Here is a 26856-nt window from a genome sequence, read left to right as displayed (position 1 = left end):
CTCATCCTGAAGCAAAGTTCTTAACCCAAGGTAATAGTCTGTAACCAGAAGCGTATGTAACCCGAGGTATTGAGGTATTGAGAAGCAAAGCAGCTAGTAAGCCTGATCTTTATTAAACTGTTGCAACAGGGTCCCCTGCTCACCCCACGCAGGGAGGGAGGAGAGGAATCCAGAACATTGTTGTGCAAGCTCTTATATATACTTTTGAAACTGCCCACCCTGTAGCCCAAGACCACCACCCAAAACATCATGCATACATCACAGAAAGAGGTGGTCCCTGGCTGAAATTGGAGTGTGTTACGTCTCTCCTGTCTGCCAGGATACCTGACAATGGCTTATCTGATTGCCTTTTCTGGGTAGCCGGGCCATTCCTTGGAGATGGTAAATACTTAATTCCTGAATCTCTTTGTTGAGAGTGCACTCAGCTTAACAGATACTTGCCAGGCTGTATTTGCAAAGGGAAGTGTAAGCCCCTATGGGCCAAAGACAATTGGAAAGCTTTTCCTATTTCCTTCCTCCTTACAGAGAAACATTTGAGGTCCATTTAGGAGAGTCAAAACAGCTTCAGAATTGTTGGCGCTGTGGGTTAAACCACAGAGCCCGGCGGTTCGAATCCCCGCCAGGGGGTGAGCTCCTGTTGCTCGGTCCCTGCTCCTGCCAACCTAGCAGTTCGAAAGCACGTGAAAGTGCAAGTAGATAAATACCGTATTTTTCGCCCTATAGGGTGCACCGGCCCATAGGGCGCACGTAGTTTTTTTTGGGGGGGGGGAGAAAAAAAATATATTCCCCCCCGAGCTTCCCACGACCCCAGCCCCCAGAACAGGTTGCTATCCGCAAGCCTTGGGAGCCCTGCGGGAACTCCCAGTGGGCTTCCCAGGCTTGCAGATATCTGCCCAAAGCCCGGGGCGTGCTGCTCAGCGCGCCCCAGGCTTTGGGATGCACGCTGCTATCCGCAAACCTAGGGAGCCCGCAGAAACTCCTGCGGGGTTCCCAAGGCTTGTGGAGAGCTGCCTGAAGCCTGCATTCGCCCCATAGGGCGCACACACATTTCCCCTTCATTTTTGGAGGGGGAAAATTGTGTCCTATAGGGCGAAAAATACGGTAGGTACCACTCCAGCGGGAATGAAAACGGTGTTTCCTTGCGCTACTCTGGTTCGCCAGAAGCGGCTTAGTCCTGCTGGCCACATGACCTGGAAGCTGTACACCGGCTCCCTTGGCCAATAAAGCGAGATGAGCGCCGCAACCCCAGAGTCGGCCATGACTGGACCTAACGGTCAGGGGTCCCTTTACTTTTACCTTACTATTTCAGACATGTGGTTTGTATACTTATGTATGTGTTTGCCTTGTACATTTAGGAAGATATATATATATATATATCCATGTACAGTGGTACCTCGCAAGACGAATGCCTCGTAAGACGAAAAACTTGCAAGACGAAAGAGTTTTTCGTTTTTTGAGTTGCTTCTCAAGACGAATTTCCCTATGGGCTTGCTTCGCAAGACGAAAACGTCTTGCGAGTTTGTTTCCTTTTTCTTAAAACCGTTAATACCCAGGGTGCATTGCTTGAAGAGGTGCAGTTGCGACTTGACTTCGAGGAGCAACTGGTAGCACGCGGTGTGGTAGCCTTTTTTGAGGTTTTTGAAGACTTTGGTGATCTGTGCTTCGCAAGACGAAAAATTCGCAAGACGGAAAAACTCGCAGAACGAATTAATTTCGTCTTGCGAGGTACCACTGTATGTGTATATATGTATATGTATATATATATATATATACGGTACTTATAAATATATGTATATTTATGTATATGTATATATAGATATATAAATTTTTATAAAGACCTTAGAATTCCTATAAAACTAGGGTAAAACTTTTTTGCAATCTTCCCCATGCCCGCCCACAGACCAAGATGGAGGACAAAACAGATGGGAGCCCCCACCAACCCTTCCAGACCCTCCTCGACCCTCACAGCGCCCTGTGGATAAGGAGGAGACCCAGGAGGAGTCCTGTGCAACGGTGTTTGCAACACACAGAGAGAACCATGCAGCCCTGCAAAAACCCAGCGCCAGGGCGAGATCCCAAATAAAATGTTATGTTTCACAGACAAGCGCTGTCATGCGGGAGGGCGGGTTTGCGGCGAGGAGAAGCCCGTTGGGTTTTCTCTCTTCTTCTTTTTTTGCATAAAGGAGGCAGGAGACGCCGAGAGGGAGGGGGAAAGATTGCAGGTTGCTCGCTTTGCAATCCGGCGACAGGCCAGGTCGTAATGGATCACTCAGTGATTATTCCCAAAAAGGCTCCCCCACCCCGGAGCAGCAAGGACGTGACGTCACCCCAGGGTTCAGCTGGGTGCACGCACCTTCCCTTTCGGGAGATGCAATGCAGGCGAGGGCTCGTTTCGCAAGGGAGGCAAGCGTGCACCTGAGCATACGCAGAGTGCATTTTCCCCCACGGTCCTTCACAGAGCAGCAAGCGAGCTATAGGGCCGGGAAGGTGTCCATTATTTTGCTGCTCTTGGGTTAAAGGTGCTGAGGACCCCAAGAAAACCCATCGCCCTCCTTATTATTATTATTATTATTAATCGAGTTTATATAGCCAAGCATTTGCAAGCCTTTACAAAACCATCAGCCAAATAATAATAATAATAATAATAATAATAATAATAATTTATCGAGTTTATATAGGCAAGTGTTTGCAAACCTTTACAAAACCACCAGCCAAATTATTATTATTATTATTATTATTATTATTATTATTATTATTATTATTATTATTATTTATCGAGTTTAGATAGGCAAGCGTTTGCAAACCTTTACAAAACCATCAGCCAAATAATAATAATAATAATAATAATAATGTATCGAGTTTATATAGGCAAGCGTTTGCAAACCTTTACAAAACCATCAGCCAAATAATAATAATAATAATAATAATAATAATTTATCGAGTTTAGATAGGCAAGCGTTTGCAAACCTTTACAAAACCATCAGCCAAATTATTATTATTATTATTATTATTATTATTATTATTATTATTATTATTATTTATCGAGTTTAGATAGGCAAGCGTTTGCAAACCTTTACAAAACCATCAGCCAAATAATAATAATTTATCGAGTTTAGATAGGCAAGCGTTTGCAAACCTTTACAAAACCATCAGCCAAATAATAATAATAATAATAATGTATCGAGTTTATATAGGCAAGCGTTTGCAAACCTTTACAAAACCATCAGCCAAATAATAATAATAATAATAATAATAATAATAATATTTATCGAGTTTAGATAGGCAAGCGTTTGCAAACCTTTACAAAAACATCCGCCAAATAATAATAATAGAAGAAAAAGATGCTCAAATGGCAGATATTGAAGTTTCCACCATTATCTCGCTTAGGGATCAGTCGCCGCTTGGAAAGGAAAACTTTAACCAAGCTTCAAAGCCGTGCAATTTTAAACCTAAAGTCTCTGCGGCGGCAGCAATAGCAGGGAAAAAAAAGGCTCGAGGCCCCGCCCCTCTCGCTAAGCCCCTCCCTCCTTCCCTCTCCGTTCCATTCCCCCCGCCCCTTTCCCGCATCCACCAATCGCGTCGCAGAAGGGCGCACCCACGCCGCCCGCAGTTTGAAGCCGAAAGCGTGCGTCACTGCCGTGCTGGCAAAGGGAGCTTGCAAAAGGCTGCGCTCATTCATGCAATAGGTTGCGCGCAGGATGGAGCCTGGGAAGGGGGCAAGCGTGCTTGTGGGAGGCGGGGCTTTGCACCAGTGACTTGCTGGAGGGTCATGTGGAGTGCCTTGCAGGGGGGGCTGTGGTTTGCGAGGAATCCTGGCACCTCCAAGGTGTTCTGCAGGTAAGGTGGCTGTGGGTGGGTGCAGTGGCGTAGCGTGGGGGGTGCAGGGGGGGCCGGCCGCAACATCTGGGGGTTAGGGTTAGGGGGCGCAAATCCACGGGTTAGGGGGTGCAAATTACTTGCCTTGCCCCGGGTGCTGACAACCCACGTTACGCCACTGGGTGGGTGTGCGCGCAGAAAGTAGCTTTCTCCAGGCGCAGCAATTGCCAGTGGTTGCGTTTCCTTGTTGTTGTTGAGTCGTTTAGTCGTGTCGGCCTCTTTATGACCCCCTGGACCAGAGGACGCCAGGCCCTCCTGTCCTCCACTGCCTCCCGCAGTTTGGTCAAACTCATGCTGGTAGCTTCGAGAACACTGTCCCACCATCTCGTCCTCTGTCGTCCCCTTCTCCTTGTGCCCTCAATCTTTCCCAGCATCAGGGTCTTTTCCAGGGAGTCTTCTCTTCTCATGAGGTGGCCAAAGTCTTGGAGCCCCAGCTTCAGGATCTGCATTCCCTAACCCCCTGTTATAAGAAAAACTGCTCCTTTTCCCTTATGGGGTACCCAAGAGCCCATATAGAGTCCTTTTGTAGGTTCTCTATCGGTAGGAGAAAAATGTTGTTGTTGTTTAGTTGTGTCCAACTCTTTGTGACCCCCTGGACCAGAGCACGCCAGGCACTCCTGTCTTCCACTGCCTCCCACAGTTTGGTCAAACTCATGCTGGTAGCTTCGAGAACACTGTCCCACCATCTCGTCCTCCGTTGTCCCCTTCTCCTTGCACCCTCCATCTTTCCCAACATCAGGGTCTTTTCCAGGGAGTCTTCTCTTCTCATGAGGTGGCCAAAGTCTTGGAGCCTCAGCTTCAGGATCTGTCCTTCCAGTGAGCACTCAGGGCTGATTTCCTTCAGAATGGAGAGGTTGGATCTTCTTGCACTCCATGGGACTCTCCAGAGTCTCCTCCAGCACCAGAATTCAACCCCCTGTTATAAGAAAAACTGCTCCTTTTCCCTTATGTGGTACCCAAGAGCCCTTATAGAGTCCTTATGTAGGTTCTCTATCGGTAGAAGAAAAATAACAGAGGCCAACCAGAGAATATTGAGAAGCAAAGCAGCGAGTGACCCTGATCTTTATTAAACTGTTGCAACAGGGCGCTCACTGCCACACACACCACGCTCTAAATGACTGAGCTATCCAGCTGAAGAATGCTTTAAGACCGGCTGTGAAGGTAAAGGTACCCCTGACCATTAGGTCCAGTCGTGGCCGACTCAGAGGTTGCGGCGCTCATCTCGCTTTACTGGCTGAGGGAGCCGGCATACAGCTTTTGGGTCATGTGGCCAGCATGACTAAGCCGCTTCTGGCGAACCAGAGCAGCGCACGGAAACACCGTTTACCTTCCCGCCAGAGTGGTACCTATTTATCTACTTGCACTTTGAGGTGCTTTCGAACTGCTAGGTTGGCAGGAGCAGGGACCGAGCAACGGGAGCTCACCCTGTCGCGGGGATTCAAACCGCCGACCTTCTGATCAGCAAGCCCTAGGCTCTGTGGTTTAACCCACAGCACCACCCGCGTCCCTTAATACAGTCTTAGAATGTTGCAAACTATTAACTTCTTTGAGTTGGTTTTCAGAATCGTAAAACTGCTTTATAATGTTTGGCATTTGGTTTTTGAGTTCTATTACCTATTTGCCACCCCATGGCTTCTTTAGGAGGAAGGCCAAGGTATGAATTCAGTAAAAATTTGTTGCCGAATGTTGCCTTGTTGTTTATTTTAAAGTTCTTGTTACTTTTTGTATTGGATCAGGCTGTTACTGTTCATGTTTGATGTTTTTATACGTGTTGGAGGCCGCCCAGAGTGGCTGGGGCAGCCCAGCCGGATGGGTGGGATATGTATGTATGTATGTATGTAGTGACGTGGGTGGTGCTGTGGGTTAAACCACAGAGCCTAGGACTTGCCGATCAGAAGGTTGGCGGTTCGAATCCCCGCGATGACGGGGTGAGCTCCCGTTGCTCGGCCCCTGCTCCTGCCAACCTAGCCGTTCGAAAGCACGTCAAAGTGCAAGTAGATAAATAGGTACCACTCCAGTGGGAAGGTAAACAGCATTTCTGTGCACTGCTCTGGTTTGCCAGAAGCGGCTTAGTCCTGCTGGCCACGTGACCTGGAAGCTGTACGCCGGCTCCCTCGGCCAATAAAGCGAGATGAGCGCTGCAACCCCAGAGTCAGTCAAGACTGGACCTAATGGTCAGGGGTCTCTTTACCTTTATGTATGTATGTATGAATAAATAAATAAATAAATAAAATTGATTAAATATGCCTTTTTAAGAGGAGCAGAGAAATCCATGGCGGAAAAGACGCTCCAGCTGCAATGGATGTCTCTACTGTTATAGGCAGTAAATGTTTCTGGATACCAGTTGCTGAAAATCACAACTGGGGGAGAGTTGCTGCTCTTGCACTCAGGTCCAGCTGGTGGGCTTCTCCTGGTACTGTAAGAACAGGAGGCTGGACTAGATGGGCTCCCTTTGCCCCCATCCAGCTGTTACTTGACAGTTCTGACACTTGCCAACCATCTCACTTTGTCCCATTTACTTCCACCGCAGGACGTGTTGCCGAGCCGCGAAGAGGGACACCATCTTTGCGCTGTCTTCGGGCCACGGGAAATGCGGGGTGGCCGTGATTCGAACCAGCGGTCCGGCCAGCGGCATGGCCCTGGTCCGCCTGACGAGGGGGGAGGTGCCTCCTCCAAGAGTCGCCACGCTGCGGCGGATCTGCGACCCCCGGTCTGCCGAAACCCTGGACCGTGGCCTCGTCTTGTGGTTCCCAGGTGAGCAAATCTGGGCACCTGCGCTTGGAGCATCTCCACCCCCATCATTCTGCCCGGACGCTGAGGTCCAGCGCTGAGGGCCTTCTGGCGGTTCCCTCATTGCGAGAAGCAAAGCTACAGGGAACCAGGCAGAGGGCCTTCTCGGTGGTGGCGCCCGCCCTGTGGAACGCCCTTCCAGCAGATGTCAAAGCGATAAACAACTACCTGACATTCAGAAGACATCTTAAGGCAGCCCTGTTCAGGGAAGTTTTTAACGTGTGATATTTTACTGTATTTTTGGTTTTTATGGAAGCCGCCCGGAGTGGCTGGGGAGGCCCAGCCAGATGTGCGGGGTATAAATAATAAATTATTATTATTATTGAATGTATCTGTGAGGGTGAGGGGAAAGACTCCATCAGGCAAGGCCTCCTTCCACCTGCCTTGCCCTACCCTCCAGTCTCTGCTTCTCAATGTTTATTGTATTGTTTTATGTACTGTGGCTTGCCACAGTTTTATTGATTATAGTTTAGATATTATTGTAACTGTTGAGTGGATTTCTGTTTAACTTTTATATGTTGATACTGTTATTTTAGGGACGTGGGTGGCGCTGTGGGTTAAACCACAGAGCCTAGGACTTGCCGATCAGAAGGTAGGCGGTTTGAATCCACGCAATGACAGGGTGAGCTCCCGTTGCTCGGTCCCTGCTCCTGCCAACCTAGCAGTTCGAAAGCACGTCAAAGTGCAAGTAGATAAATAGGTACCACTTCAGCGGGAAGGTGAATGGCATTTCCATGTGCTGCTCTGGTTCGCCATTTGTGCTGCTCTGGACGCCGTGACGGAAACCAGAGCACACAGAAACACCGTTTTCCTTCCCGCCACAGTGGTACCTATTTATCTACTTGCCCTGGTGTGCTTTCGAACTGCTAGGTTGGCAGGAGCTGGGTCGGAGCAACGGGAGCTCACAGATAGATAAAGACTAAAGGCCTGGTTATAGAGGGATGTGTTTGCTCGGCACCTAAAGATATGCAATGAAGGCTTCAGGAAAGAGCATTTCACATGCGGGGAGCCACCATAGGAAAGGCGCTGTTCTCGTGTTCCCACCCTCTGGACGTCTCATGGAGGAGAGAGACAAAGAAGGGCCGCGGAGAATGATTGCAAGGTCCGCTTAAAAGTGTATTACATAGCTTTGATGGCTCATAGCACCGCTCTCTTTTTGGAGTGATACCATAAAATTATGTATCAATGGAACGATAATTTAATGAAGAATGTAATGCAGCAAAGTTTGTTCAGGTATCTGTATTCTGTCAAAAGCTATAGCCAAATAACCAGAAAAGGAAGCACAACTTGTTAAGGTTGATATGCAGTAGCTTTTCTTCATTTGAATGTAGCCAGTCAGGTGTTAGGTACAGGTAAAGGTACCCCTGACCATTAGGTCCAGTCGTGGCCGACTCTGGGGTTGCTGCGCTCATCTCGCTTTACTGGCCGAGGGAGCCGACGTTCAGCTTCCGGGTCATGTGGCCAGCAGGACTAAGCCGCTTCTGGTGAACCAGAGCAGCGCACGGAAACGCCGTTTACCTTCCCGCTGGAGCTGTACCTATTTATCTACTTGCACTGGCGTGCTTTCGAACTGCTAGGTTGGCAGGAGCAGGGACCGAGCAATGGGAGCTCACCCCGTTGCGGGGATTCGAACCGCCGACCTTCTGATCGGCAAGCCCTAGGCTTTGTGGTTTAACCCACAGCGCCATCCGCGCCCCATAAATTCTATCAAAAGCTATAGCCAAATAATCAGAAAAAGGAGGCACAACTTGCTTAAGGTTGATAGGCAGTAGTTTTCCTTTATTTGAAAGTAGCCAGTGAGCATGAGATTTTAGAGAGTCAATCAGGTGTTATGAGCCATCAAACCTCAGAAACGCACTTTTCCCAAAAGGTTTCCCCAATTTTGGCCACTGGCGTAGACGGGCTCCTGACATGGGCTTCTTAGCTTCTTATGACGACGCTTTGCAATTCTTTGCATCCTCTCTGCCCGGGGCGGCAATTATAGTAATCATTGTTTAAAGTTCTGCCCTGCCTTTTCCTCTCATGGGGCACTTCGGGGCAGCAGGCGTCAAAGGACTAATGAATCCCAAGCGCAGTGTTCTTGTTGTTTTTCAGGGCCGGGCAGTTTCACGGGTGAAGACAGCGCAGAGTTCCATGTCCACGGAGGGCCGGCTGTGGTGAGCGGTGTCTTGAAGGCTTTGGGTGTGTCTTCCTTCCTGTGTTCCAGGCTGACTTTGTTAGGCTGGGTAGCTTGGGCTGAAGGACCCTGTTTTGAAGACCTCTTCTCTTGTTGATTTTTGTAAAAAAAAAAAGTTAAATTAATTTTGTTAATTAAGTTAAATTAATTTTGTTTTCACAATTGAAAACAAAAATTGGCCCACATTTCTACCGGATCTAGATTTATACAAATGTTGTTGTTTAGTCGTTTAGTTGTGTCCGACTCTTCGTGACCCCCTGGACCAGAGCACGCCAGGCCCTCCTGTCTTCCACTGCCTCCCGCAGTTTGGTCAAACTCATGCTGGTCGCTTCGAGAACACTGTCCCACCATCTCGTCCTCTGTCGTCCCCTTCTCCTTGTGCCCTCCATCTTTCTCAACATCAGGGTCTTTTCCAGGGAGTCTTCTCTTCTCATGAGGTGGCCAAAGTATTGGAGCCTCAGCTTCACGACCTGTCCTTCCAGTGAGCACTCAGGGCTGATTTCATTCAGAATGGAGAGGTTTGATCTTCTTGCAGTCCATGGGACTCTCAAGAGTCTCCTCCAGCACCAGAATTCAAAAGCTTCAGTTCTTCAGCGATCAGCCTTCTTTATGGTCCAGCTCTCACTTCCATACATCACTACTGGGAAAACCAGAGCTTTTACTATACGGATCTTTGTTGGCAAGGTGATGTCTCTACTTTTTAAGATGCTGTCTAGGTTTGTCATTGCTTTTCTCCCAAGAAGCAGGCGTCTTTCAATTTTGTGGCTGCTGTCACCATCTGCTGTGATCATGGAGCCCAAGAAAGTCAAATCTCTCACTGCCTCCATTTCTTCCCCTTCTATTTGCCAGGAGGTGGTGGGACCAGTGGCCGTTTATACAAATACATTACCACAAATCTTCTCTTTGATATTCTTTGAATCGCTAGACTTCCCTCCATATCCTCTTCTGGTTCCTTTATATATGATTCAAATTCTTCTGCATTTCCATACTTATACAGTGGTACCTCCGGTTGCGGACGGGATCTGTTCTGGAGCTCCAGTCGGATCCTGGGGTTTCCGCAATTGGAGGTGCCTGTTCTGTGCGCGGTGCGGTGTGGTAGAGTGCTTCTGCGCATGTGTGCGTGGCAAAACCAGGGAAAATACTTCCAGGTTTGCCGTCTGTGTATCCCGAAGTATACGTAACCGGAGGTGAACGTAAGTATAGGTACTTTTCCAATTATTATTTCCAGTATTTTCTCTCATTGATTTTCTACTGGTTGCAATCATTAACTCAAAATCCTGCCAATGTATCAAACCTGTTTGCAGTATTTCTGCACATAAACAGTAAACGATTCCCACTCTTTCTTAAACTTCTCGTTGTTATAGTCTCTGAGCTTTGGCCGTTAATTTCTGCATAGTCCATTTGCTTGATTTGCCATTTTTCTTTCGTCAATATCTTTTCTTCCTTCCATCTTTGGGATAACCATATCCGGGCGGCTGTTGTTGCAAACATAAATATTTTCTTCTGTTCTTCAGGGAGTTTTCAATGTCTAAAACTCCTGGTAGAGAACAAGGATCTAGAGATCACGCTAAGGGTGGCCAAATTCTGTGCGACTGCCATGAAACTTAGGGAACAAGCTGTACTACCAAAATTATTAAGGTTTTAAATGACAATTTTAAGTTATATTTTAGTGATCAAGATTTAATATATATTTTTAACTGCCACTACAGTGGTACCTCGGGTTACATACGCTTCAGGTTACAGAATCCGCTAACCCAGTTATAGTGCTTCAGGTTAAGAACTTTGCTTCAGGATGAGAACAGAAATTGTGCTCTGGCGGCGCGGCGGCAGCAGGAGGCCCCATTAGCTAAAGTGGTGCTTCAGGTTAAGAACAGTTTCAGGTGAAGTACGGACCTCCGGAACGAATTAAGTACTTAACCCAAGGTACCACTGTATATCTGAATTGTCTGTGTTATACCCAGTTGCAATTCAATGTATTCCTATTGTGTTTTATGATTTTCCTGATATTGTAAGTGAGCCGGAACTGGTCTGTGACCGTAATAATAAAATTCATTCTCATTCATTAATTCTTCAGGGAGTTCAGTTCCTATCAATCCTAGTAAGAAAGCTTTTGGTGTGTTTTTTTTTAGCAAAGGTTACTTTAAACTGTTTCTGCAGTTTGTTATAGATCGTTTCCCAGAAGCTTTTATTAGGAAGGCCTCTTCTCTTGGTTCCAGGCTGCCTCCCTCTCCTGCGCCTTGCCGAACCCGGGGAGTTCACCAAACGCGCCTTCCAGAACGGCAAGCTGGACTTGACCGCAGCGGAAGGCCTAGGGGACTTGATTCATGCCGAGACGGAAAGCCAGCGCCGGCAGGCTCTCCGCCAGATGGAAGGGGACTTGGGGCGCCTCTACCGGCGTTGGAGCAACACCCTCACAAAGGCAAGGGAATTGGGGTCACTTACTGGGTGGAATTGGGGCCATTTACTGGGACGCGGGTGGCGCTGTGGTCTAAACCACAGAGCCTAGGACTTGCCAATCAGAAGGTCGGTGGTTCGAATCCACGCAATGACAGGGTGAGCTCCCGTTGCTCGGTCCCTGCTCCTGCCAACCTAGCAGTTCGAAAGCACGTCAAAGTGCAAGTAGATAAATAGGTACCACTCCGGCGGGAAGGTAAACGACGTTTCCGTGCGCTGCTCTGGTTCGCCAGAAGCGGCTTAGTCCTGCTGGCCACATACCTGGAAGCTGTACGCCGGCTCCCTTGGCCAGTAACAGTGGCATAGCGTGGGTTGTCAGCACCAGTGGTGTAGCGTGGGGGGTGCAGGGGGGCCCGGCTGCACCGGGCACAACATCTGGGGGTTAGGGTTAGGGGGCGCAAATCCACGGGTTAGGGAGTGCAAATTACTTGCCTTGCCCCGGGTGCTGACAATCCACGCTACGCCACTGGTCAGCACCCGGGGCAAGGCAAGTAATTTGCGCCCCCTAACCTGTGGATTTGCGCCCCCTAACCCGTGGATTTGTGCCCCCTGACCCTAACCCCCAGATGTTGCGGCCGGCCCCTCCTGCACCCCCCACGCTACGCCACTGGCCAGTAAAGTGAGATGAGTGCTGCAACCCCAGAGTGGTTTTGACTGGACCTAACGGTCAGGGCTCCCTTTACCTTTTTACATAATTACTCTCTCCTCTCTGACCAATAAAAGGAGCTGCTTACCTTTTTTTGTTGCTGCAGGCCTTGGCCCACCTTGAAGCCTACATTGACTTCAGCGAAGACGACAACATTGAGGAGGGGGTCCTTGCTCAAGGTAAGCCTGCCATGGGGGAGACCCCACTTAGAACCCTTCCTCCCACGCCCAAATAAATGTTGACCTCTCAACGGTTTGGCCCCAACGGCAGCGGCAAAAGCGCAGCTACATTCGCAAGGATGCCACCCTGCATTTACAATAAAAGGATGGACAATTAATGAGTTGCTGCGCCATCAAAGATAACAGATTTGGACAACATCCCGGAATCAGACGAAGCTGAGTTGATAAAAAGGCAGGTGGAAAGACTTTATATTAAGAAAGCTATATTCAGTGGATTAAAGTACAGTGGTACCTCAGGTTATGTACTTAATTCGTTCAGGAGGTCCGTTCTTAACCTGAAACTGTTCTTAACCTGAAGCACCACTTTAGCTGATGGGGCCTCCTGCTACCGCTGTGTGATTTCTGTTCTCATCCTGAAGCAAAGTTCTTAACCCGAGGTACTATTTCTGGGTTGGCGGAGTCTGTAACCTGAGGTCTATGTAACCCAAGGTACCACTGTATATGGTGTTTGATATGAATGAGAATCCTGGACCCAGAGACAAAAAAATTACCAAGCGTTAAAATCGAGATGTGGAAAATATGGAAACAACAAAGAGAAGCAGGACTAAGATGCGGAACTATGCTCCAGAGATCCAGACCGTGGGGAGCCCCAAAAAATTAATAAATACAATTTGGGCTATAATTTGATCTTTTTTATTTTAGTCTTTTGGTGGGACATGGGTGGCGCTGTGGGTTAAACCACAGAGCCTAGGACTTGCCGATCAGAAGGTCGGCGGTTCGAATCCCCACAACAACGTGAGCTCCCGTTGCTTGGTCCCTGCTCCTGCCAACCTAGCAGTTCGAAAGCACGTCAAAGTGCAAGTAGATCAATAGGTACCACTCCGACGGGAAGGTAAACGGCGTTTCCGTGCGTTCCTCTGGTTCGCCAGAAGCGGCTTAGTTCTGCTGGCCACATGACCTGGAAGCTGTACGCCGGCTCCCTCGGCCAATAAAGCGACATGAGCGCTGCAACCCCAGAGTCGTCCGCGAACGGACCTAATGATCAGGGGTCCCTTTACCTTTAATATCGAGATGTGGAAAATACGGAAACAACAAAGAGAAGCAGAACTAAGATGTGGAGATATGCTCCAGATATCCTGACCCAAGAAATTTATAAATACAATTCGTACTATAATTTGATCTTTTTTTATTTTATTATTTTATTTTTTTAATTAAAGTATTATGATTGGATATTTAATTGGATATTTTTTATTGGAAAATCAATAAAATAAAATGTGAAAGGCGCTAGTCCTCATGACTGGGGGAAGGAAGGAAAAGCATTGGAAAGCCAGGAAGGGAAGTTTTTTGGGGGGGAATGTGCAGTTTTGAGACAATAGCCATAATCGGAGAGGCTCTGTCTTTTATTTCTTCCTTCCGACTTCTTCACAGTGGAAGAGGCCGTTGAGGCGTTGGAGAAGGAGATGCAGGAGCACTTGCAAGATGGCCGCCGCGGCGAGAGGCTGAGGGATGGAGTCCATGTGGTGATCGCAGGGCCCACCAATGCTGGGAAAAGCAGCCTCCTCAACCACCTATGTGAGCAGGATGGACATTGGGTGGTGGCGGGAGTTCTTTGGGCATGGCATGAATGGGGAAAAAAAGTTGGGGCTCCTCAATTATATTCTGCTGTTTTGTACCTTTGCCGTCCTGGGCTCCTTTGTGCTATAGATCATTATGCTAATTGCTGGTTCTCTGGATGGATTAATTATAATTATAATCCTCTGCTCCCTCTTCATACGGTTGCTTTTGCCAACACCGTAAATGCCTCTGAAGAACACCAGTGGCTGAGAATCGCAAGTGGAGGGAAGTTCAGTGGGACGTGGGTGGCGCTGTGGTCTAAACCACCAAGCCTCTTGGGCTTGCCGATCAGAAGGTTGGCGGTTCGATTCTCCGCGACGGAGTGAGCTCCCGTTGCTCCGTCCCAGCTCCTGCCAACCTAGCTATTCCAAAGCACACCGGGGCAAGTAGATTAATAGGTACCATTGCGGCGGGAAGGTAAACGGCATTTCCATGCGCTCTGGTTTCCGTCACAGTGTCCCGTTGTGCCAGAAGCTTTTTAGTCCTGCTGGCTACATGACCCGGAAAGCTGTCTGTGGGCAAACGCCGGCTCCCTCAGCCTAAAAGCGAGATGAGCGCCGCAACCCCATAGTCACCTTTGACTGGACTTAACCGTCCAGGGGTCCTTTACCTTTTACCTTTTTTACTCAGGTTCTGTTTGGGGGCTTCCTATAATTAGGGGCATCTTGTTGGCCGCTGTGAAGACTGGACGGGCCGCTGGACTGGACGGGCCACCTTTGGCCTGATCCAGTGTGGCCCGAAAGCCAGTGTGGTGTAGTGGTTAAGAGCTGTGGACTTGTAATCTGGTGAACCGGGTTCGCTTCCCCGCTCCTCCACCTGCAGCTGCTGAGTGACCTTGGGCCAGTCACACTTCTCTGAAGTCTCTCAGCCCCACTCACCTCACAGAGTGCTTGTTGTGGGGGAGGAAGGGAAAGGAGAATGTTAGCCGCTTTGAGACTCCTTTGGGTAGTGATAAAGCAGGATATCAAATCCAAACTCCTCTTCTTATTCATCCAGCTGCAGTGTTCTTCCCACCTTCTGAGTATCGGTGATTGCCTCTAAAGTCTACCTTCCCTCCCTAATTCAACTGTGGTCCTCCCTCAGGTCAGAAGCCGGCAGCCATTGTTTCCCCCATAGCGGGGACCACACGGGATGTGGTGGAGGCGGCGCTGAACATCGGCGGTTTCCCTGTGGTGCTGAGCGACACGGCAGGGCTGCGGGACACCAGTGATGCAGTTGAGATGGAGGGAGTGAACAGGGCTCGGCAAAGGTGAGTGGGAAGAGGCAGCGGCGGCGGCAGCAGCAGCAGTTGTTGTAGTCGTTTAGTCATGTCCGACTCTTCGTGACCCCATGGACCGGAGCACACCAGGCACTCCTGTCTTCCACTGCCTCCCGCAGTTTGGTCAAACTCATGCTGGTAGCTTCAAGAACACTGTCCCACCATCTCATCCTCCGTCGTCCCCTTCTCCTTGCGCCCTCCATCTTTCCCAACATCAGGGTCTTTCCCAGGGAGTCTTCTCTTATACAGAGTCGAATTGTCTGCCCTCACTGGCAGTGGCTCTCCAGAGCTTCAGAATGTGGAGACGTGTTTGTGGATTGGGATCAGCTGCTCTACCCTTGAGCTCTTGCAAATTTCGAAGCGACCATTGCTGTCTGCTCTCGTCAGCTTGGACACATAGCTACCAATAATTGGGAATAAGAGGGATTGTTGCCTGCAGGAGAACAGCAAAGCAATGTTTGGGACGTGGGTGGCGCTGTGGGTTAAACCACAGAGCCTAGGATTTGCCAATCAGAAGGTAGGCAGTTTGAATCCCCGCAATGACGGGGTGAGCTCCCGTTGCTCGGTCCCTGCTCCTGCCAACCTAGCAGTTCGAAAGCACGGCAAAGTGCAAGTAGATAAATAGGTACCACTCCAGCGGGAAGGTAAACGGTGTTTCCTGCAGCCAATCGGAAGTCATGGAAGCCCCGTCAGACGTTCGGCTTCCAAAAATAGTTTGCAAACCAGAACAGCCACTTCCATTTTGCGGAGTTTGGGAGCTCAAACGTTCGACTTGCAAGGCATTCAGTATCCAAGGTATGGCTGTATTGTAAAACATGTTGAGCCATGGCGTCAAAGTTCACAGGCAGAAGAGCTCCAGAGGAAATCTTGGGAAATAGCTGTAGTGCCTCTCAAACTTGGGTCTCCAGCCGTTGGACTACAACTCCCAACATCCCTGACCACTGGTCCTGCTAGATAGCAATGGTGGGAGTTGTAGTTCAACGACTGGTGGAGACCATAGTTCAGGAAACACTGAGCTAAGGCTTTTATCATCATCAACCTTTATTACAGTCCAGAGACACGACAGATCGTTACAAAGCAATACACAATTCATACAGCCCACCTCCAGGTTAAACAAGCATTTATGTCTGGCATAATGGGGACCTGCCAAAGCTAGATGGCTTTCAGGCAAAATTTCTACGATCTCTGCTGCAGATACCCAACTGTGTCCCCAACTCCATACTTCTGTTAGAAGGTGGTGAATGCCCTAAAACATTGGCTCAGGATTTCAGTGTTTGATCTAGGGAAGGGTTTGTACCAACATGTGACCAATGAGGAATTTGTCAGCAAATGGCAGAAAAGCCACCTCTATTGGTCTGTCACCCCCCCCCCCAACTTTATTACCTGGGTTATGAAGGCGCCCTAAAGATGTTAAAGCAAAGATTATGGGATAATGCACACAGTGACTTGCAATCTTGATCACACACAGTCTGTAGTCCGCTGGCAGTAGGAGTACAATATGGGCATGTCTTTAAGTTGACATCTTACATTAAAAACCTGACAGTACCAAATTATCGAAGGCTTTTCACCAAAGCCAGACTAAACGTCTTTCCTTCTGCAGTGTTGGCTGGCAGGTTGAGAGGAGTTCCCTACCAGGACAGATTTTGCTCGTGTGCTCAAGACATCGATTCCGTAAAACATACTGTATTTTTCGCTCTATAAGACGCACCGGACCACAAGACGCACCTAGTTTTTGGAGGAGGAAAACAAGAAAAAAGATATTCTAAATCTCAGAAGTCAGAACAGCAAGAGGGATCGCTGCGCAGTGAAAGCAGCAATCCCTCTTGCTGTTCTGGCTTCTGGGATAGCCGCGCAGCCTGCATTCGCTCCATAAGACGCACACACATTTCCCCTTCTTTTTAGGAGGGGAAAACTGAGTCTTATAGAGCGAAAAATACGGTATTTTCTTGCACGGAGCTTTTAACTGGCTCTCTGTTCCCTGCAGGGTGGCGGTTGCTGACCTCGTTCTTGCCATCCTGGATGCAGCAGAAGTGGCCCAGAAGCCTAATCAACTGGTCCCTGCCTTGCTGGACATCCTGCCGCCGGACGATCTGAAAGGGACCCGGCCATACTTGCTGGTTCTGAACAAGATGGACCTGCTTGGCGACAAGGAACGGGCGGATCTGCTGGCGAACTTTGCCGACTCGGACCTGGCACCGGCCTGCTTTCTTTCTTGCAAAACGGGAGAAGGGATCTCTACCTTCCTGAGCGTGTTGGGGAAGCAGCTGGCTGACATGTGAGAACCCGGGAGGGAAGGAGCCATGAGGGGTGGGCTGGGCTGGGCTGGGCTTGCCCCTCTTGCCTGCAACTCTGGAGAGCTGCAGTCGGTCAGTGTTGGCAACACTGAACTAAGTAGACCAGTGCTTTTGACTGGGTTTAAAGGGAGAGGTCCAGTCGTGGAAGCCTACTTAACAATGTTTGGAAAATAAGGATATGACAAGAATTTGTTTGTATTGTTTGTCTTTTCTGTTTGTGTTTTTTATATAAAACGAATAATTTTTTTTGAAATAAATAAACCCAGTCAAGGGACGCAGGTGGCGCTGTGGATTAAACCACAGAGCCTAGGAGTTGCTGATCAGAAGGTTGGTGGTTCGAATCCCCGCGGTGACGGGGTGAGCTCCCGTTGCTCGGTCCCTGCTCCTGCCAATCTAGCAGTTTGAAAGCACGTCAAAGTGCAAGTAGATCAATAGGTACCGCTCCAGCGGGAAGGTAAACGGTGTTTCCGTGCGCTGTTCTGGTTCGCCAGAAGCGGCTTCATCATGCTGGCCACATGACCCGGAGGCTGTACGCCGGCTCCCTCGGCCAATAAAGCGAGATGAGCGCCGCAACCCCAGAGTCGGCCACGACTGGACATAATGGTCAGGGGTCCCTTTACCTTTTAAGGCAGCTTCCTGGGTTTGCAGTTCCCCCTATACAGTGGTACATCGGGTTAAGTACTTAATTCGTTCCAGAAGTCCGTACGTAACCTGAAACTGTTCTTAACCTGAAGCACCACTTTAGCTAATGGGGCCTCCTGCTGCTGCTGCGCTACCAGAGCACGATTTCTGTTCTCATCCTGAAGCAAAGTTCTTAACCTGAAGCACTATTTCTGGGTTAGCGGAGTCTGTAACCTGAAGCCTCTGTAACCTGAGTTATCACTGTACATATAAAGCCTTTTACCTAACCACAGTAAATGTCTCTTCTTGCCCTCCAGGTGCGGCGACCCTCTCGCAGGCTCCCCCAGCCCCACGCAAGCTCGCCACCAGCTCAGCTTAGCCAAATGCCTAGAGGCCCTAGGGCGCTTTGGCCACTACCGGGCCGTGGATCTTGCTCTGGCCGCGGAGGAATTGCGGCAAGCCCGGCGACTGCTGGGACGTCTGACGGGACAGGTGGGGTCTGAAGAGATCCTGGAGCTCATCTTCAGGGATTTTTGCATCGGCAAGTGATGGAGTGACGCGACGGGGTGAGCTCCCGTCGCTCGGTCCCTTCTCCTGCCAACCTAGCAGTTCGAAAGCACACCAGTGCAAGTAGATAAATAGGTACCACTCCGGTGGGAAGGTAAACAGCGTTTCCGTGCACTGCTCTGGTTCACCAGAAGCGGCTTAGTCCTGCTGGCCACATGACCCGGAAGCTATACGCCAGCTCCCTCGGCCAATAAAGCGAGATGAACGCCGCAGCCCCAGAGTCGGCCACCACTGGACCTAATGGTCAGGGGTCCCTTTACCCTTTACCTTTAAGTGATGGAAGCAAACAGAGAGCATCTTATCCCACCTTTCGGAGGCGGGTGCAACTGGAGCATGGCGCTATCTCGCACTTGGGGGTGGTTCTGCGGTTCGAAGTATATTTTGGCCGGGGCAAAGGGACCTTGAGACTCTTTTTCTTAAAAAATAATTTTTTATTGGAAATTTTATTTACAACATAACACAAACCCCCCACCCCCCAACAAAGAAATCCACCCCCTCAGACACAAACATAACAAACAACAAGCATAATATACAGCAATACAAACAACCAAATAAAAGACTTCCTTTATCCTGTTTCTGGCATCCTTATTTACTTCTTATAAGCTGTTTCCTTTATGAATAATTATTAAGATTCTTCTAATTATAACTTAAATATCCACAAAGCCTCCTGCAGACATTAATCGAAACAAGTCCAGGTATGTATTTTAGGGCACTGTTTTGTGAAGTATTATCTGCATTTCCCCCATGCTTTTTGAAATTCTTGTCTCGTATGATCTCTAATTGCCTCTGTTAATCCAGCCAGTTCAATATACTCTTTAACAGTTTGTCTTGCCATTGCATTTTTGTTGGCACAATTACTTTTTTTCCAGTTTATAGCAGTTAGGATCCTTGCCGCTCCTGCAGCATAGAGGAATATTTTCTGATCTTCTCTTCCTATACCTGCGTCCGTTATCCCTAGCAGAAAAGCTTCTGTATTTTTTTAATAAAGTTATACTTAAACATTTTTTTAAGCTCGTCATATACTATGTTCCAGAAGCTTTTTGATTTTTGCACAGGTCCACCGAACATGTATAAGTGTCCCCTCTGTTTTACCACACCTCTAACAGAGATTTGTTTTTGTCTTCTACATATTTTTTTTTTATATAATTTTTATTAGGTTTATAATATACAAAATTCAAATTCCAAATACATGTTTCCATAAATCTAGTGGACTCCCCCCATCTTCCGGACACTGCATTCTCTGTAAAACCAAAACCTCAGCAATTTGTTGACTTATTTTAAACATAATAATATATCTTCCATTTTATCGTGATATCTGGTCTCTAAACATTTCAATCCGAATCCATTAATTTTTAGTTTCAACACAATAAAATTATTTCATTACACCACTTCTGTCTTGTTGTGCCTTATTTACCAATTCAAAGATTTACCGATACTGAAGCTATAATTTCCTAGAGAGAAGCATTTTTTAACATTCATACAACTTATAATGCTTTTTCAAATAGTCCTTAAATTTTTCCCAATCTTCCTCCGTTTCTTCTTCTCCCGAGTCTCGAATTCTGCCAGTCATTTCAGCCAGTTCCATATAATCCATCAGCTGCGTCTGCCATTCTTCCAGTGTGGGTAGATTTTGTGTCTTCCAGTGCTTTGCCATCAAGATCCTTGCTGCTGTAGTAGCGTACATAAAGAAAGTTCTATCTTTCTTAGCCACCCTCTGGTCTACCATGCCCAGGAGGAAGGCCTCCGGTTTCTTGGGTAAGGTGAGTCTAAGCACCTTTTTTAGTTCATTATGTATCATCTCCCAGAAGGCCTTCACCTTCGGGCAGGTCCACCAGAGGTGTAGAAATGTCCCTTCCTCCTCTTTACATTTCCAACATTTATTATCAGACAGGTGATATATCTTTGCAAGCTTGACTGGGGTCATGTACCACCGGTATGTCATTTTCATAATATTTTCCTTCAGGGCACTACATGCCGTGAATTTCATTCCGGTGTTCCATAACCTTTCCCAGTCTTCAAACATAATGTTGTGCCCCAAGTCCTGCGCCCACTTTATCATGGAGGATTTAACAATCTCATCCTGTGTATTCCACTTAAGCAGCAAGTTGTACATTCTCGAAATTAACTTAGATTTTGGCTCAAGCAACTCTGTCTCTAGTTTCGATTTTTCCTCCTGGAAACCCACTTTTTTGTCCGCTTTAAAAACTTCCTGGATTTGAGCATAATGCAACCAATCTCGCACCTTGTTTTTTAACTTTTCCATACTCTGCAACCTCCATTTATCTCCAATTTTTTTCAATTATTTCCCAATATTTAGGCCAATGGGCCTCCATATTGAGTCTTTTACGTGCTTTGGCCTCCATCGGTGAGAGCCACCTCGGAGTTTTACTCTCCAATAAGTCTTTATATTTTGACCAGACCGTAAAAATTGCCCTTCTGACAATATGGTTTTTGAACGATTTATGAACTTTAACCTTGTCGTACCACAAATATGCATGCCACCCAAAAGCATTATCAAATCCCTCCAGGTCGAGGACATCGGTGTTCTCCAACAAAATCCAATCCTTCAACCAGCAGAGGGCTGCAGATTCATAATATAACTTCAAGTCCGGCAGGGCAAACCCCCCTCTTTCTTTCGCATCTGTTAGTATTTTAAACTTTATTCGGGGCTTTTTGCCCTGCCAGACAAATTTAGATATATCCCTCTGCCATTTTCCAAAACATTCCACCTTATCCACGATCTGGAGGGCCTGAAACAAAAATAGCATTTTCGGCAAAACATTCATCTTTATAGCAGCTATTCTGCCCAACAAGGAAAGTTTCAGTCTTGACCATGTTTCCAAGTCTCTTTTGATCTCTGACCAACATTTCTCATAATTGTCCTTAAACAAATTCAAATTTTTGGAGGTCAGGTGCACCCCTAAGTACTTTACTTTTTTAACCACATTTAGTTCTGTTTCTTTTCTGAACTCCTCTATTTCAGTAGTTGTCAAGTTTTTTGCTAAAACTTTAGTTTTTTGTTTATTCAGCTTGAATCCCGCCACCCGACCAAAGTCAGAAATTAATTCTAACGCTCTTTTAGTACTAGAGGCTGGCTCCTGTAATGTCTTCTACATTTTAGCTATTTTTGTCTTCTACATTTTAGCTATTTTGGTAGGTGTTCAGTACCATCTATAAAACATCTTGATTAGATTTTGGGATCTTGAGACTCTTGTCAATGGATGGGATAGTGACAGAGCTGTCCTGCCAGGGGGCAGGATTTTGCAGAGGGAAAGCAATGTTTGGGGCAGAGCACTGATGTTCCAATTTTTGAACCCATCAGTTGTTCCATTTCCAATTCTGACTGTAGCTTCTTGTCCCACATAGAGATTTCTCAGGAGACAGATGAGGTGATCAGGCACTCCCATTTCTTTAAGAACTTGCCATAGTTTGCTGTGGTCGACACAGTCAAAGGCTTTTGCATAGTCAATGAAGCAGAAGTAGATGTCTTTCTGGAACTCTCTAGCTTTCTCCATAATCCAGAGCATGTTTGCAATTTGGTCTTATATGCAGAATTCATCACGTGAAAGGCTGGGCTGGATGAATCCCTAGCCGGAATTAAGATTGCCGGAAGAAATATCAACAACCTCAGATATGCAGATGACACAACATTGATGGCAGAAAGTGAGGAGGAATTAAAGAACCTTTTAATGAGGGTGGAAGAGGAGAGTGCAAAATATGGTTTGAAGCTCAACATCAAAAAAACGAAGATCATGGCCACTGGGCCCATCACCTCTTGGCAAATAGAAGGGGAAGAAATGGAGGCAGTGAGAGATTTTACTTTCTTGGGCTCCATGATCACTGCAGGTGGTGACAGAAGTCACAAAATTAAAAGATTCCTCCTTCTTGGGAGAAAAGTGATGACAAACCTAAACAGCATCTTAAAAAGAGACATCCATATAGTTGGTCCATATAGTTCAAGCTATGGTTTTCCCAGTAGAGATGTATGGAAGTGAGAGCTGGACCATAAAGAAGGCTGATTGCCGGAGAATGGATGCTTTTGAATTATGGTGCTGGAGGAGACTCTGGAGAGTCCCATGGACTGCAAGAAGATCCAACCTCTCCATTCGGAAGGAAATCAGCCCTGAGTGCTCACTGGAAGGACAGGTCCTGAAGCTGAGGCTCCAAGACTTTGGCCACATCAGGAGAAGAGAAGACTCCCTGGAAAAGACCCTGATATTGGGAAAGATGGAGGCACAAGGAGAAGGGGGCGACAGAGGACGAGGTGGTGGGACAGTGTTCTCGAAGCTGCCAGCATGAGTTTGACCAAACTGCGGGAGGCAGTGGAAGACAGGAGTGCCTGGCGTGCTCCGGTCCAGGGGGTCACAAAGAGGCGGACACGACTAAACGACTAAATAACAACTGATGTTCCAGATTTCATACATTTAAAAGACTTTAAAAGGCTCGTTAAAATAGTGTTTATGCATTTTATGCTGGGCAGGAAACAGGATGATGTTTTAACAAAATAGTTACGAGAAGTTCTATATTGAGGCAGATGTTTATTTTGAGAACTGAGATTTATGTCTGACGACGGATTTATATATATTTATTTTCTACCCCTCCACATAAGAGGCAGTGCCTTATCATAGCTTTTCAGCTGAAGCAAATTACAGATGATGGTTGACTGTTCTCTTTTCAAGTTTGAGAAACGGCTTTTGAAATGTTGTTATCAGTGTTGAAAATGTTTTCACACACACATTTCACTAAAAACTTGCAACATTGTTGCATATTGTGCCTGAAAATTATGTTTTATTTGGCTTCAACTGGAGTGGGGAAAGGTGCAGCGGGGAAAACACTGCAAAAGGATATCATAGGACTTAGTAATTTTTCTGCCCATCTTGACTAAATAAGATCCCTGCATTTTGCTGCCAAAAAGAATGAGCCTTTTTCTCATGCAGTCTTAAAAGCATCCAATTTCCCCCAGAATAAAAGGCTAATCTACATTGTTCGCTGAAATAAAATATTTTTATTTTTCACCTTTGTTGCATATTGGGAGAACTGGGCCAAAACGAACAAGATGAATTTCAATAGCCGCAAATGTTACGTTCCACATTTTACCTCACCATTTTATGGAGGGGGGGGGGTTATTAAAAGAGGGGAAATGGCAAACAAAAATATTAAAAGGTTATCCCAGAATGAGCAGAATGCCTTTCCCATTTGAAAGACATTTTTTTAAAAAAAAAGGTTTTAATAAATTTCACCTCACGATTTTAAGGAGGGGAGTTATTGAAAGAGGGAAAATGACAAAACAAAATTACTAAAAGGTGACACATCCTATCTTGGAATGAACAGAATGAAAGGTACTTTTTTTTTTTTAAAAAAAAGAGGATTTCAGACATTTTACCTCACCAATTTAAGGAAGGGGGTTATTTAAAGAAGGGAAACGAGTCCTGTTTGGTGCAACACTTTCAAATATACTTAAAAATAAAAAAAAAATGGATGTGCCATCTCTACATCATTGGTTCACTATTATGATTGTTTATTTTTTTTTGTAGTGATGTCTTTATCTCACTTAAACTGGACTGGACATATGATTCTCAATTTGAATATTCAACCTCCTTAATCTACCCACAACTCTGGCATTCTCCTGAGGGGAAAAGCCATATTCCCTCAGAATTATCTCTCTCTCCTCAGAGCACGGAGGCCGGGACTTTGGGAGACCTGTGTTCTGATTGGCTCTCTGCCTCTGACGCAGTCTCCCATTGGCTCTGAGGGGTGCTCCTCTCAGAAAGCTTATATATTACAGTGGACGGTCGGGTTGCGGACGTGATTCGTGCGGGATGCACATTTGCAACCCGCATCTGTGCACACTTGGGTTGCGATTCGGTGCTTCTGCGCATGCACAAAGTGCAATTTAGCGTTTCTGCGCATGCGCGGCCGCCGAAACCCAGAAGTAACCCGTTCAGGTGCTTCTTGGTTTTGGTGGTCCACAACCCGAAAAAAACACGCAAACTGAAGCGTCTGTAACACGAGGTATGAGTGTGAAAGGATCAAAGATTTTTGGGATATCATTTATAACAAGTTAAAGAAAATGTTTAAGATCCCATTCCTTAAAAAACCTGAGGCGTTTCTATTAGGACTTATGACAGTAAAAATTAAAAAGACGTTTAGCTGCATCAACTGCAGCAAGGATTCTAATAGCAAGAAATCGGAAGAGCGAAAGCATCCCTTCAAAGATCGAGTGGCAAGCCAAATTAATTGAGTATTTACAATTAGCAAGGAGAAGGGGAGCAGTGAGAGGAAACTCAACACAAGAAGTTCATAAGGAATGGATAATAATTAAGGAATATCTCAAAGGCTACTGTCACAATAAAAGCTTCCTGGCAGATACATACAGAATGAGCCATGCAATATAAAATATTTGTTGGAAAATGTCAAATTAAGTCATAGAAAAAAAACTTTATGTAACTGTAAATAGTAGTTTAATTGCAAATCAGTACAATGGGCTTAGTCGGACATTTCTTCACTGATTCGCACATCAGATAGAATTATGTTCTTTTTCTATTCACACGCTCATCTCTTTTTCTTCTCTCTCCTTTTTATTCTGTTCTTTTATCTATTTTTTTAAAAGATATTTATTGAAATTTCAAAAATTATATAAGAACAAAACAATAATACAAACAAAACACAAACAAAAACAAGTATAATTTCAGTCCCTTAATTTCTTCCCCGACCTCCTCATACCTCCCCTTTCTGTATTCCAGTTTCTAATTATTAATTCAGCAAATCCTCTCCCTTATTTTTCATTTGATTTTTAGCCTTTCTTTTCTTTTTACTTAATCATTACAGCTGAAAACCGCTTAATTTCTAAACCAACGTCATTCTAACATTCATTGATTTTGCAATGTTTCCTAAAATAATCCTTAAATTTCTTCCAATCTTCTTCCGCCGTCTCTTTTTCCTGGTCTCGGATTCTGCCAGTCATTTCTGCCAGTCCCATATAGTCCATCACCTTCATCTGCCATTCTTCCCGGGTGGGTAGATCTTGTGTCTTCCAATACTTTGCGATGAGAATTCTTGCTGCTGTTGTAGCATACATAAAGAATGTTCTATCCTTCTTTGGCAGCAATTGGCCGACAATACCCAAGAGAAAGCCCTCTGGTTTCTTCAGGAAGGTATATTTAAATACCTTTTTCATTTCATTATATGCCATTTCCCAGAAAGCCTTAATCTTTGGGCATGTCCACCAGAGGTGAAAGAATGTACCTTCAGTTTCTTTACATTTCCAGCATTTATTATCAGGCAAGTGGTAAATTTTTGCAAGCTTGACTGGGGTCATGTACCACCTATAAATCATTTTCATAATATTTTCTTTTAAGGCATTACATGCCGTAAATTTCATACTGGTGGTCCACAACTGTTCCCAGTCAGCAAACATAATGTTCTTTTATCTATTTATACTCTTTACAATCTCTACAATTCATTGAATGTAGTCGGTATTGTACGTATGTATTTTAAGGTTTTTCTTGTTCAACAAAATTTAATAATATATATATATGTTTCAGTATCTGTACCAACATCTGACCAATGAAGAATTTGTCAGCAAATGGCAGAAAACCATGGGTAAAAAAGCCACTTCTATTGGTCTGTCTTCCCCCCAAGTGTATTACCTGAGTTATGAAGGCGCCCAAAAGGTTTTAAAGCAAAGATTATGGGACAATGCACACAGTGACTTGCGATCTCGGTCACACGCAGTCTGTAGTCTGCTGGCAGCAGGAGTTCAATATGGGTATGTCTTTGAGTTAACATCTTACATCAAAAACCTGACAGTACCTAAGTATCGAAGGCTTTTCACCAAAGCCAGACTAAACGTCTTTCCTTCTGCAGTGTTGGCTGGCAGGTTGAGAGGAGTTCCCTACCAGGACAGACTTTGCTCGTGTGCTCAAGACATCGATTCCATAAATCATATTTTGTTGCACTGTGCAAAATATGAGCAAGCCAGGGCTGAACTGATACTACCCTAGCTGGTACCTTTCCCGGGAAAATCAGAGGCTCACTATGTCAGGTTCCTACTGGAAGACCGGACAAAAGCCAGAACGTTAGCAGTGGCAAAGTTTTTATCGGTGGTTGCAAGAACAAATGAGCCCTATATTCTGAACAAAATGCTTGATGAACCTTGAGGTAGGCTGTATGAATTGTGTATTGATTTGTAATGATTTGTTGGGTCTCTGGACCGTAATAAAGATACACACACACACACACACACACACACATATATATATGTTCAAAATTGTGGGATGTCTTATACATGGATACAATCTCCCCCCATTTTCTCAGTTTGAAGTCTTATACATGGGGGCGTGTTATACACAGAAAAATATGGTAATTTTGCATGAGTGCTA

The 26856-nt window shown here is 46.2% G+C and overlaps 1 protein-coding gene across 1 annotated transcript; it reads left to right on the top strand.

The window, feature by feature from the left end:
• The first annotated feature begins 3612 nt into the window (after positions 1 to 3612).
• GTPBP3 (GTP binding protein 3, mitochondrial) lies at positions 3613 to 19116 on the top strand. Its single transcript, XM_081895668.1, has 9 exons — positions 3613 to 3837; positions 6407 to 6630; positions 8761 to 8847; positions 11059 to 11261; positions 12049 to 12121; positions 13550 to 13693; positions 14819 to 14984; positions 16978 to 17268; positions 18226 to 19116. Exons 1-9 carry the CDS (start codon positions 3770 to 3772, stop codon positions 18455 to 18457), a joined length of 1488 nt encoding a protein of 495 aa, XP_081751794.1. The 5' UTR covers positions 3613 to 3769; the 3' UTR covers positions 18458 to 19116.
• Positions 19117 to 26856: the final 7740 nt, after the last annotated feature.

Source organism: Podarcis melisellensis (assembly GCF_964234715.1).
Source record: "Podarcis melisellensis genome assembly, chromosome: 18".
Taxonomy (NCBI): Eukaryota; Metazoa; Chordata; class Lepidosauria; order Squamata; family Lacertidae; genus Podarcis; species Podarcis melisellensis.
Note: the sequence above shows the minus strand (reverse complement) of the source record. Positions and strands in the feature narration are given on the sequence as shown.

What these genes read in the sequence shown, in the direction of transcription:
- GTPBP3 (XM_081895668.1), top strand. Translation starts at nt 3,770, where the DNA reads ATGTGGAGTGCCTTGCAGGGGGGGCTGTGGTTTGCGAGGAATCCTGGC. An exon ending in CCTCGTCTTGTGGTTCCCAG is followed by an intron (nt 6,631 to 8,760) that starts GTGAGCAAATCT and finishes GTTGTTTTTCAG; the next exon opens with GGCCGGGCAGTTTCACGGGT. An exon ending in GTGAACAGGGCTCGGCAAAG is followed by an intron (nt 14,985 to 16,977) that starts GTGAGTGGGAAG and finishes TGTTCCCTGCAG; the next exon opens with GGTGGCGGTTGCTGACCTCG.